The sequence below is a fragment of the Chiloscyllium punctatum genome, chromosome 26 (genome assembly GCF_047496795.1).
Source record: "Chiloscyllium punctatum isolate Juve2018m chromosome 26, sChiPun1.3, whole genome shotgun sequence".
Lineage (NCBI taxonomy): Eukaryota > Metazoa > Chordata > Chondrichthyes > Orectolobiformes > Hemiscylliidae > Chiloscyllium > Chiloscyllium punctatum.
The window spans coordinates 48886462-48899913 of NC_092764.1; the positions used below are offsets into that span (position 1 = coordinate 48886462).

Genomic DNA, 13452 nt, shown 5'->3' on the forward strand with positions numbered 1-13452 from the left:
ACAGACTCACTAGCCTTTGAAAGAAGAAATTCCTCCTCGTAGAATAGAATAACCTTTTATTTCACTGTACTTCCACACATGTGATAAAGTGTACAACATTGCCCCATATGGCGCCATTTTAAGTGCAAAGTACCAAGGCACAGATCTTAGATACAAAATATAGAAATAAAAGGGAAAAAAGACAGGAGAAAAAAAGTTACATTACTTACAGTTGTTAATAATATAGATTAGAAAAATGAGTAAGTTAAAAAGATAATATGGTCTTTCAGTAGATCAGTGCAGGGGCTTCCACACATGGTGTGCCTGGGCTTGCCAGCTGCTGACTGCCCACATTGGTCCCCAGTCTGGCAACAATCTCACTCTGCTTGTGGCCCCCAGCTCGCTCCGCTTCATGTCACCAGCCCGCTGTACCTTAGGAGAGGACCCCAAGAGGGCAAAGGGGAAATAAGTGAATAAAACTAGAAATAAACAGAGCGAGGAGCTCCTACTCTGCCGCCATCTTGACAGTCGTCTCCATCTTAAACGTGACCCTTTACTCTGGATATGCTATGTAGTACCACAGGGGGAAACCACTTTCTGCCTCTGTCCTGTCAAGCCCCCTATGAATCCTGTATGTTTTTATAAGGGCGCCTGTCATTTTTCTATATCGAACCTTATTAATTCCCTGAGATCAAAATCTATGTATCTCAGCCTTGGATATATTTGACAACATGTAATCCAGTACAGAATTCTTAAGAATCACGGTGTTTTGAGTAAATAAATTGCTTCTCATCTCTGTCTAAAATGATTGATCCTTATCCTGTGACCCCAGGTTTTTGCTTTGTTAGCCAGGGGAAACTTACTGTGTGACAATACTGTCAATCCTCTTCAGAATCTGATTTGTTTTAATGAGATCACAGATCATTCTTCAAAACTGCAAGGACATAGGCGCATATTTGTTCAGCATTTTGCCTAGGGCAGTCCCCTCATCCTCGGAACCTTTTGATGCACTATCTTCAGTGGAAGTTCATTTTTTTTTAAAATATGGAAACCAGAACTGTGCACAGCACGCTAGGTGTCGTCTCTCCAAAGCCTACAAGATTTTTTTTGCAAGTTTCTTATTCTTGCATTCCCTTGTAACGAAGACCAATGTGCACTTTGCCTTCCTGCATGCTTGCTGTACCTGAATGCTAACTTTGTGTTCGTTGTTTGAGCACACGCCAGTCTCTCTGAGCATCAGCATTTTTAAAAAAAATCACACTTTAATCATTGATACAAGAGCATGTTTCCTAATTTTGTTCAGTGTGCATAAATGGTCAGTGATAGTTGGTTAACTTGTCCCACCTTTACTACTTATTCTTTCTGTATTGATACCTCTTTTAATTGGACAGTACAGGAGACATCCACTAAGGTCACTTTAAAGTTATCGAATGTGGGTTCTGGCAGAAGTGGCCCTGTTATTGAGAAGATCACAATGAATATAACCCTGTTCATAACAAAGGCAAAGGAAACTCAACAACTTAAATACTAATGTTTCTGTCTGGGTCCAGTATAGACTCCTGTTCCTGTGATGCTCACCAATCATGGACGATTTCCTCTGCCAGCAGATTCCATATTCTATCACTTGTCCCAAACAATCCTTGATCCCATTCTGCTTTGTTATGTCTTGCGGCCTTTTTATTCCTCTTGACTTTTACTTTCTTCTGTTATTCACCTCCTTTCGTCTCTGACCGTTCCACTCTGCATTCACACTCTGTCAGTCCCTTTTTCTGATTCTTGCTGCTAGGATGGTTTTTGCCACCCCACAGAATTCATGATTGGACTGTACTGAGAAATTGCTGTCAGTTCTTATATTAGCCAAGTGCTTTGGTGGTGTTTGGACAATGTGTTATTAATTCATGGAAAGCTGAGTAATTCTAATTTCTGCAAGGAGCTGTACTACAGATTGCTGCAACATTTCTGATCACTGCTGTTAGAAATTAATAGTAATCAAATGCAGTCAACCTCAAAATCATCAGTGAACTTGTTGGGTTCAATTTTAAACTCACGTAAAGCCCATTTGCTTTGAGATTAAATCAGGCCAAACTGTTGTCTTAGAAGTATAAGGGATCAATTCTTCCTTGGCTCTTGAAAAGTACAGTGGTTTTCAAAGGGTCAAGAACAGTTGTTATACTAATTTAAGTCTCACAAACCTATGAAGCCAACAATTCCTAAATTATGAAAGTACTTTATCTGTGGATAAGCAGACATGAGTGGAAAATACTTAACATATAGGTAGACATTTTTTTTAATTGAACGATATGTCCATAGTCACAAATATTTGTGACAAATAACCAGTTTGACTTCTTTGACCAGTTTTTATGTCTGTGTTGCCAGGAAAGGACTTTTTATTCTTCTGTCCATTTCACACTGAATTTAAGAAAACTTGTAGATATTTATGGTGAAATGAAAAAATTATTGGGTTTAAACAAAAATCAGTCAAAAAAGCAATTCTCTAAAACGATCTGCTCAAAGAATGCTGGTCACTTGCTGTGTGTTCTTTTGATGCCTAGTAAATTATATAACAAGTACTGACTTTTAAGTGTTCTTTCTCAACAGACGACAACCTTGTACAGTTTCTGAAGTGTTCAACTTCTGCTGGGTGCTGTTTGTTCAGACCAAAGGTAAGTAGGCAAATCATTGTGAGTATCTAGTGCAAAAATAATTCAGAATAATTTAGAAACAAATGGTAAAACATTTTCTTATAATTATTGTGTAAATAATTCAAAGCGTGTTAACTTGGATATCTTAGAGCCATGGTTTCAATGATAGTTCATGAGCTTTGTAATACATCAGGTGTGCTTCAATATGTAACTCTTTTTATTTCATGTCAGGATGTGCAAACGGATGTTTATTGAATTTGAAAGCTGCTATATGGTTGTTTTGCTGGCTTATCTTCAAAATATTGACCTTTCTCAATAGTCAGGTTACGTGCTAAATCTACAGTTTCTTAAATTCCAACAATTATTTTAAGCTATTGTAATCTCTTCCGTTTGATTTTCATATTACAATTGTTCTTAATTTAAAGCACACCATCAAACGTTGTTTCCATTGCATATAGTGTGTTGATCCAGCAAATGTTATGTGGTGGCTTGTTTTTGATTTGATTTATTATTGTTACGTGTACCTTGCTCGTGAAAAGTTTTTTACTTTGCCTGCAATACAGGCAGATCATACCATACAAAGTGTATTGGTGTAATAAAATGGAGTGAAGAATACAATGTTACGGCTGCAGAGAAGGCGCACAAAGAGCGAGATCAACATAAAGTTTGAGAGATCCATTCTGAAGTCTAAATACACCAGGGAAGAAGCTGTTTGGGCTGCCTGTGGTTACTGTTTTCATTACTAACTTTAGTTCTGTGGCTTTTTGCTGCCCATTGGATTTGATTTGGTTACAATGTAACAATCAAACTACATATCCTTGCCACAGTTCCCAAAATTATATTAAGCTTTTGCATCACACTAAAGCCTTTATGGGATTTAATCCAATTAAACCTCTCCATCTGATTTTCTTTCCAGTCTTTCCTTAATAAAGCACTTTTCACGAACACATGAATGCTTCTAAGATGGCTGTAGTCAGTATTGTGGTAAAGGAAACAAGGCAGTAAATTTGTGTACTGAAAAATCCCACAAAAACAGCAATGTGACGATGATCAGTTCTGTTCTTGAGAAATAAATGTTGGTCAGGACGTTGAGAGAAATTCTTTTTATTCTTCTTCAAACTCTATATTTTCCATACACTTGAGAAGGGCTCCCATTTAACATCTCATTTCAAAAGACCACTCCTCTGACAATGCAGAGCTCCCTCAATGTTATTGTGGTGTATAAGCCTACTTTTGTCCTCAAACCTCTGGAATAAGACTTCAACCCTGACAGTGGCAAGAGTGATAAGTCACATAGTGCTGACATTGTACTTCAGGACATTATCTACATTTGTGCTTAGGAAGGGATTGCTGCATTTTTCCAGGAAGGATCCTTTTGAGCAGCATGAATACATCAGCTAACACTAATGGTTCATTTAGATGTTCTCCCATGACCATCAATTTTTGGTTCTGCCAGTGTGCACCTCCACTCCATACCTGTTGAAATAAATTTAATTGCCCATTCACTAATCAGTATGCCTTAGAATCTTGCTACATGTAACCTCCCCCCCCCCCCCCCCCCCAATTTTCTCACATTAAAGCAATCACTGTATGTTGAAGTAATTCGTTGCACGTGAAGTTTTGTGCCTTATTTCTGAGGGAAGGGATAAATTGGTACCAAAAGATGAGTCTTTTTTGTAATTATTTCACAAAAGATCTTTCCAAACATCTTGCTAAATCTGATCAGACTGTAAAACTGAAATTGTGACTTCATTGTGAATAACATTGAAAATTGAAAAGACTCCATCATCTTGGTTGGCGGTTGGCACAGTGGTTAGCACTGCTGCCTCACAGCGCCAGAGACCCAGGTTCAATTCCCGCCTCAGGCGACTGACTGTGTGGCGTTTGCACATTCTCCCTGTGTCTGTGTGGGTTTCCTCCGGGTGCTCTGGTTTCCTCCCCCAGTCCAAAAATGTGCAGGTCAGGTGAATTGGCCATGCTAAATTGCCCGTAGTGTTAGGTGAAGGGGTAAATGTAGGGGAATGGGTCTGGGTGGGTTGCGCTTCGGCGGGCCGGTGTGGACTTGTTGGGCCGATGGGCCTGTTTCCACACTGTAAGTAATCTAATCTAGTTTCCATGTTTAAGCATGTTCTATTTCTGACTTGTGGAAAAAAAACATTGTGTTTGTGAACCATCTGCCTCACATTACTGAGGTGATGAAACCTGTATCTTGTGTTGAAAATGACAGTAACAGGATTTGGATATAGTCTATTTGGTTATGCTAAAGAAAAAATAAATAAGTGAGATATTTTTCTGAACCCTTTTCAGGTAGATTTTACATGGCTGAAATCTAGGGACTAATTTGAAACCTAAATGGTGTATGTTTCTTTAAGTTACATTTTTCTCTTTTCTACTATAACTGTGTTACTCTTTGTTTAAAATATTTTTTGTACTGAACTGTACTAACTATTTTTGATAATCAAATGAGCTGGTTATGGATTCAATTAAAGGGATGTTTGGGTACATTTTAAACCACTGATTAAAAAGCTGCTGGTTTTGATGCTAAATTGTGCAATTAATGTTTCACATACTCTTATCTCTCACTAAAGCAATCCAAGCTCACTCATTTATATTTTGCAATGGCAGTTGCTCAGTTTATTTATAAGAAAACATAAAGCCGGTTTTGGAATTTAATTTGCTACTGCAGTTATTGTCAGTCATTTCCTAACTGCACAGGAATGTGTAATGTGTGGTGGAGTGTGAAGGTCACACACGCCACCTCTTGTTTATTGCAATAAACAAGAACCCCTTCCTGCTTCCAATACTGCTTGTGGACATTTTGGTGTTCCACTGTTAGTGGTCCTAGTTCATTTCTCTCCTTTATCAATCAACGTCCTCCCCATGAATATCACTGTTTGGAAGATCTTTTTGTCTTAATCAGAATTTGAGACAAACACATAACAATAAAATCTGAAGTTTTTATGCCAAAGTTAGCTTCTGAAATTGCTAAATATTGTTAAAGGATAAATTGCATTTTCCAGGTTGGCACAATTCGTTGGTGCTTCAGTGTACCGTACCCAGATAAATAGGAAATAAGATGATGTACATGGTGAGTTCCTAGTATACTCCATGTGCTGAGCTGAGGCCTGGTTTCCACAATGACAGAAAAGGAAAACTGTTACACTAGCTTCATCAACCTGACTGTCTCCCTTCTAGTGGGAGGTCTACTGTCAGAGAAAGTTTGCAGCGTAGAAAGGCTCCAGATGAAAAGGACAAAGTGAATGACTGTCAGTTGCAGAGGGATGTGGGTCATATTTTTGGCTGTGACTGAGCGTGAGTGAATGAAAATTTGACTTTTTTATTTAAAAAAGTAGCACTTCTTTTTTTTTTTATCTAGTTTTGTACTAACTGGTAACTAACTATAATTGCCTGAAAATTGGGCAATTGTAAAATCCCGGATTATGTATGCAGCCATTTTGTCAGTGTGTCAAAACCTGATGTGCAACATTATTGGCTACAGGCAATACTTCAGGCAATTTCCTTTGCTACAAGTGCTCATGGGTACTAACTGAAGGCAGTTTTCTCACCTTTTCTGTTTCAGTCCATCTGCTCTCTTATCCACTGCTTAGCATCAGACAAATTTTGTCTGGTGACCTTGTTACTAAAACATTTTAGGATATTATTAACTATCCCTTCATATCCAGCATCAATAATGTTTACATATATTGGCAAGGCTGTCAGTGTTGAGTGGGGTTTGCATCAGTTTTCATCCTTATTTCAGTTTGTTGGTATTCTGTGATGAGTTTTCCAGGACCAGTGATGATGGTCACTCCAGGTCATTGTGTCCACTCAATAACATGCTTGATGTTATTGTTTTTCTTGGCCCTGTCAATAGTATATTTTGCCAGTCCCTTTCTGTGACACTTGTTCTGAACTTCTGTGATATCCTGATCACAAAGTTGATTGTTTACTCCTTGTCCTGCATTTCCTCCACGTCTTCCCTCTCTTGCTTCTGCTTCTGCTTCTGCTTCTCTTTCTTCTTGTCATCAGGTACACAGGAACAAGCTGATAAAGGCTGAGTCCTCCTCATAGTGACATTGTGTTCTGCTGTATCCTGCACAACAAATAGTGCGCTGCACTCTGAACAGTACAGGAAAGCTCCTCTAGAGTGGTCCAGGTGGTGGAAGTGTTGGCAGGCACCTCTGGATCTGCTTGATGGCCTTTTATGTGTGAGTTGTGCACTGAATCATGACCACGTGATCGATGGTTAGCTCTGGTCACTAAGCAGCACACCTCTGATTTCTCGTGACTGAAAATCTGTTAGTAATATGGACTATTACAGAGTGAAGGCATCATAATCCCTGCTAGAATGCTAGACATTGATCTGTATGATGCGCTATCCATGGTCTCATACCAGTTGGACATTAAGGGAACCGAGCAGTCTGCAATTGCTCCCATACCCACAAAGTAATGTGTGTAATCAGTATTACCCTGCACCTTGGGGAAGCCATCGTGATGCAATCTTTTTCGCTTGTTTTGCATATTCTCTTATTCAGCAGTCTATGTTGAACTAAGAGAGTTTGGAAACATTGCCTGCTCCATCCTGCAAAGCCACAATGGTCATTCGGCAGTGGCAAAACTATCTCCGACTACTTCTGAAGCTGCATGTCTTTCTGAAACAAGTGACAGATCACAGTGAGCAAGTCCTGACGGAAACAAAGACACCAACCACCACAAAGGGTCAGTTAGACTCGAAACATCAGCTCTTTTCTCTCCTTACAAATGCTGCCAGACCTGCTGAGATTTTCCAGCATGTTTTCTCTTTGGGTACACCGACCACAATGTTTCTTGCCGAGATGGAGATGAGAAAATTGCTCCCTCGAGACTCTGGGGCCAACAGGAAATAGGTGATCATTGGTATGGCTGGGTTGCACTGTTAGAAAGAATTGAGCAGGCTTGATTTGGCTAGCTGGTCTTTTCCTGTTCTAAGTTTATAAATGCTCAATAGGAATAAAGGAGCAGCGTACAATATGAAAATACATTGCTTTCGTTTATACCATTTGGCATGAAGCAAGCAGGCTTCAGGAGGCTCTTATTCCTTGCATCACCTGTAATAAATGCACTTCCTAATTACAATGAATCAATATATTCTAGAATGGATCTTAAATGTGATTTTACAAGGTTGTTTGTTTGTCAAGCTGATCCTGGATTAAGTACTTGGCATTTCTAGTATCTTTCTGAGAGGGGGCCGTTTAGCTCAGTTGGCCAGTTTATGATGCCAACAGCATGGAGTCAGTTCCTGAACCAGTTGAGGTTACCAGGAAGGACTCATCTTCTCAACCCCTACCCCTTGCCTGGGGTGTGGTGACCCTCTGGCTAAACTACTACCAATCATCTCTCTCTAATGACAAAGAACGCAAAGTTCCTATGAGACAATGATGACTTCATTTTTACATTCCCAAAGATTGTAGAACATTTTTTTATTAAGAGGATGTTTAACAAGAAGGAATACGTTTTGCACAATCACAGCAATAAATCAACCATACACCATTGTACACTTGGTTATTACACATATCAGTAAGGCGTTGTGCTGCTGAGATGTTGGTACCTTATCCGGAATAATCCATCTGGTTTCTCTGTAATGAACTCTTCTGGAAAATTGTTTGCCATCTGATCAGCATGGTTACAGAGATCAGAATGTCACTGTTTTGTTGACTTTGGATTGGGAATTTGCTTTTGGCTGAACACACAGCAAAAGACTTAATTGTACAATGACCTTTCAATACCGTTTGCCAGGTAATTTGCTTCAGCCTTAGCAGATTCCAGCTGGGACTCTCTGAGCATAAGCAATGTTTGGTCATGCTGGAACTTGGATGGAATCAGCAGTGATGGCTAATTGTATTTACAGAGATTTGTTTCAACTTGTGCAGACCTGTTCGTTTCTGCCACAGGGTTCAACCCAGCTGTAGTCGGCGCTGAAAGCTTGAGCTACTCTTTTTAGCTTTTTCCACTTCACAGTTGATTCACTAATGCTCTTCCAGTATCTGGCCTCAAAGAAAGGTTCAAGCTGTAAACCTGAGTTCATTACTTTTAATATTCTGCAGGGGATGCAAACAGCTCTGACTGCTCTTGATTGCTGAGGTAAGGAAACTGTATTTTCAGGCTTGCACAAAGAATCGTTCATCAAACCACCTTGAACATAACTCAACTATTAGCAATGAAACGGATGAGCAGCGGTTGCCTAATATCGCTTTTATAATGCTAATGATTCAAATACTTTTGAAAGAATCCTATGCATTTTGAGGAATTTGAAGAGAATGTTGTTCTTTTCCTGCTTGGGCTTGCAAAGTAAAATCTTGCTATATAGCAAGTCCTTTTTTTTGGCAACTTTGGTTTTGCAATGAGTAGATTTGATGGAGGCTTTTAGCAGACTCATTGCTTCATGTATATAATTTGTTGGAGGTGAAGCAGGTACAGTTAACTGTAATTAAAGGGAAATAAGTGAGAATTAAATTTTCTTGCTGCAGCTAAAGAGAATAAATCAAGTAGTAAGTAACATCTTTGAAAATAATTTGCCTGGGGAATCATTTGGGGGAAATAGAACTCTAATGCTGGAATTCCTATTGATTTAAACAGGAAATTGAATGTAAATGATGTCTATTCATTTTTGACTTTTATGAAAACCACAAGATAGTGCCAAGGCTTCAGATTAAACATTTGTACATTATCATAAAATTCAGTGTTTGGCTCTGCATAACAACAGCTGTGAAAACATTCACCTCAAAACTTTGTTTTTTCAATCTCCAATAGCTCGACCTGAACTTCAGCTAGAACTGTACTAATTTTCTCTAAGACCTGAAAACTTGTTGAGGAAGAGAATAAACTCCTATTTATTTATTTATTTATTTATATATAATTCTTTTTTTGTTGTAAAAAGAATTGCAACGTAAAGGTGATTCACTATCTTTAATGCAAACTATTTTGGTTCAGGAGTTGAGAAATGTTAAATTGGTGAAAGGTTGTTGTTGGATTGCTTGACAAAGTCATGGACAAAAGAGCTGAATGTTCAAGACATGAACTGAGAGCGACTGTGTATAGCATCAAGGAGGCATAACAAAGCAAAGTCATTGGGAGGCTTGGAGAAGCACTCCACTGGTTGGAGTTGTACTGAGCATAAACAAAGATGGCTGTGGTTATTGGAATTTTACACAAGGACATTTTTCGAGAAATACCCCCATCTAGTGTCCAAGACCGAAACACTATATCAATCGCTTCCTTAATGATCCTCCCTCCATTGTGAGGTCAGAAGTGAAGATATTTTTTGATAATATTTACTACCATTTGCAACTTCCCCAATTTGGAGGCAGTCCGTTTCCATTTGCAGCAAGACCTGGACAATACTCTGGCTTGGACTGATAAGTAGGAAGTTACGTTCATACTGCAATGCCTGGCAATGATCGATTCCAACAAGACAGAATCTAACCATCTTCCCTTGAAATTCCATGGCATTACCAATACTGAATTGTCTATTATACATATTCTGGGGTTTCTATTGATCAGAAACTGAACTGGACCAGCCTTATAAACATTGTGACGACATAAGCAAGTCAGAGACTAGGAGTTGTGCAGTCAGTAACTCCCCAATGTTCACCATCTATAAGATACAGGTCAGGAATGTGTTGGAATACTCACCATTTGCCTGGATGATTGCAACTCCCACAACACTCAAGAAATTTGATGCCATCCAAGAAGAAATGACCTGATTATTTGACTGGCTCGCCATCCATCATTTTAAATATTCCCTCCCTCCACTATGGCAAAGTTGAGTACGAACTTTTAAGATGCATTTCAGCAACTGACCAGAGCTTATTTGGCATCATCTTTCAAACCCAACCTCCATGACCGAGCAGGACATGAGCAGCAAATACGTTGGAAACACCACCCTTCATAAGATCCCCCGTAAGCCGCACATCATCCTAACTTGGAATCAGATCATCATTTCTTTAAGGTCATTGGGTTAAAACCCTGGAACTCTCTTCATAACAGCTTGAGGGTTAATCTGTGACCACCATTGAGTACAGCAGTAGAAGAAGGCAGTTCTGCCATTTTCTCGAACAGTACGAGATACGCGACAATGCTGGCCTAACCAGTGATGTCTACATCATGTAAAATAATTAAAAAATAAGACTAAAGCCTATCTAATGCAACTAATGAAGTCGAGGACTAATGATAGCAAGGAGTCATACATGACAACTCAGGGACCCATACATTCTTCTCTCCTTTTTGAGAATGCGGGGTGCTTACTTTAACATTGTCACAGCAACACATATCCTGGATAGGCACATGCTGGGAAACACTCAGTGACACAAGTTCCACCTTTTAAGTATGTCTTTTAAATTTGCTGATTCAGCGCTCTTCAATAAATAGCTCAATACATACTAGTAAAATAAATTCTCCAACCAGATAGAAATGAATTAAATAAAGAGTGTTCTCCACATTGAAAGCACTTCTCCAGTAATTTGAAGGATAATTGTAGAATCTAATTTCCCTTTTTACTTGTTTCTCTGCCAATTTTAATGGCATGTTTCCTCCCTGCTGTCTCGAGTGTATCAGCTGCACTTGAGTGGGCAGCCACACGACTTCAATCCAATATCATTTGAAATTAGCACCTAGTAAGTTTCTTGTGTAAATAAGCAACTATATGAAATTAATTAATGAACTATTTAACAAATCATGATTTGTTAAAAATTGATACTTCGAATACAAACTGAAAGAATAAAGAATTTTGTCGAATATGTGAATGGGGTGCAGAAATAAATTTCCTGATTGGTTTCCCTCCTAAATCTCTCAGCTCTGACATCTCCTTATAACCTGCCTAAGGGTGGGAACAGAGTGCAGTGGAGGCTTTGAAATCATTTCAATAGTTATATCCCTTGAAGTAGGGTTTATCATGCTCATAATTCCTTGATACATGAATGTTTTCCCTGTAAGCTGACAGACTTAATGCCGGTATATGGAGTAAATCATTTACCATTGAGAGCATTGTAGGCTACTTTGTGTAATTAATGACCTGTTTCTGACTGCTGCATTATTAACCATAAAATAAATTAACCCACACTTGGGGGTATTGCATAGCTAACTGAAATATCTGAATTCCACTCAAACCATCAAGTGATGACCTTCAAGACCAAATCAAACTAGTCTTTGGCAGATATTTAAGTACACAAAACTAAAAGTGATACTTAAATATGTACACAAAGTGCTATTTATGTTTGCCATTTGATAGAGAACCTGTTGGCTGATGGAAATTTCTCCCAAGAGAAAGTGAGGACTGCAAATGCTGGAGATCAGAGTCGAGAGTGGGGTGCTGGAAAAGCACAGTAGGTCAGGCAGCATCCAAGGAGCAGGAGAATCGACATTTCTGGCAAGAGCCTATAATCAGTAATGAGGCTTGTGAGCCAAGGGGATGGAGAGATAAATGAGAGGGAGGGTGGGGCTTGGGGAAAAGGTAGCCGAGAGTGCGATAGGTAGACAGAGATGGGGGCAATGGTGATAGATTGGAGAAGAGATTGGAGCGGATAGGTGGGAAAGAAGATGGACAGGTCATGGGGGCGATGTCAAGTTGGAAGGTTGGAACTGGGATAAGGTGGGTGGAGGAGAAATGAGGAAATTGGTGAAATCCACATTAATGCCATGTGGTTGGAGGGTCCCAATCTCTCAAAATTAGACTCTGGCAATCCCCTTGGAAATTAAAATCTTTTATATCTGCCTTTGTTATATTAGATTTCTGAAGTGTGCTGGACTGTGTGTCGAAGCTGCAGAAATAGGCCAGAGAGCCCACTGAGTCTGCTCCATTGTTTGATCATGGCTGACATGTTTCCCAATCCCATTCTCCTGCCTTTTTCCTGTAACCTTTGATCCCATTACCAAACAAGAACCCATCTCTTTCTGTCTTAAATAAACTCAGTGACTTGGCCACCACAATCTGCTGTGGTAAAGAGTTCCACAGATTTACCACTGTCTAGCTGAAAGTTTTCCTCATCTCAGATTTAAAGTGTCAACCTTTTAATCTGATGCTGTACCCTTTTGGTCCTAATCGCTCCTGCTAGTGGAGGCATCTTCTCCACACCCACTCTATATATGCATCTCCATTTCAATAAGATTCCCCATCATTCTTCTGAACTCCATTGAGCCCTTCATCTCCAGGTTAAAAATCACACAACACCAGGTGATAGTCCAACAGGTTTATTTGGAAGTACTAGCTTTCAGAGCGCTGCTCTTTTATGAGGTGGTTGTGGAGTATAAGATCGTAAGACACAGTGTGATGTAACTGAAATTATATATTGAAAAAGAACTGGATTGTTTGTTAAGTCTCTCATCTTTGAGAATGACCACGTTGGTTTCAGTTCTTTCATATGTAAATCCCAGAATTTCTTTAAAAGTTACCTTCTCAAGTGAACTTTAACAATTGGTGTCATGTCGGCCCAGATAATGCATTGAAGGTGTGAGGTGCCCTGTGTGAGACTGTCTGTGCCACAATGGTCAGACCGATTCTAATCTAAAAAATGGATTTACAGAATCTTGCATGGCCTCATGCAGTTTTGAGCAAGATAAAATGTAATTTTGCAAATACAAGTTCACCGCACAAACTTTTGTGTGTGTGTGTGTGTGTGTGTGTGTGTGTGTGTGTGTCGGGGTTGGGGGGTGGTGTTGTGAGTGTCTGTGAAGTGCATAACCCCACACTTCCCCACCTTGTATTCCATTTGCCAATTCTTTGCCTACTCTCAGCCTGTTCAAGTCCTCTTCTGCAGCCTCCCACCTCCTCAACACTACCTGTCCCTCCATCTATCTT

The 13452-nt window shown here is 39.4% G+C and overlaps 1 protein-coding gene across 3 annotated transcripts in view; it reads left to right on the forward strand.

Moving 5' to 3' along the window:
* Positions 1-13452, forward strand: part of rbl2 (retinoblastoma-like 2 (p130)) — a 143772-nt gene that overhangs the window by 29803 nt on the left and 100517 nt on the right. For 2 of the 3 annotated variants that reach the window (XM_072547361.1, XM_072547362.1), the window contains exon 4: positions 2578-2642. In XM_072547361.1, coding sequence (XP_072403462.1) covers positions 2578-2642 — 65 coding nt within the window. Of the gene's footprint in view, positions 1-2577; positions 2643-8623; positions 8742-13452 lie in introns of those variants that run through there. The other variant, XM_072547364.1, reaches the window with a different exon arrangement.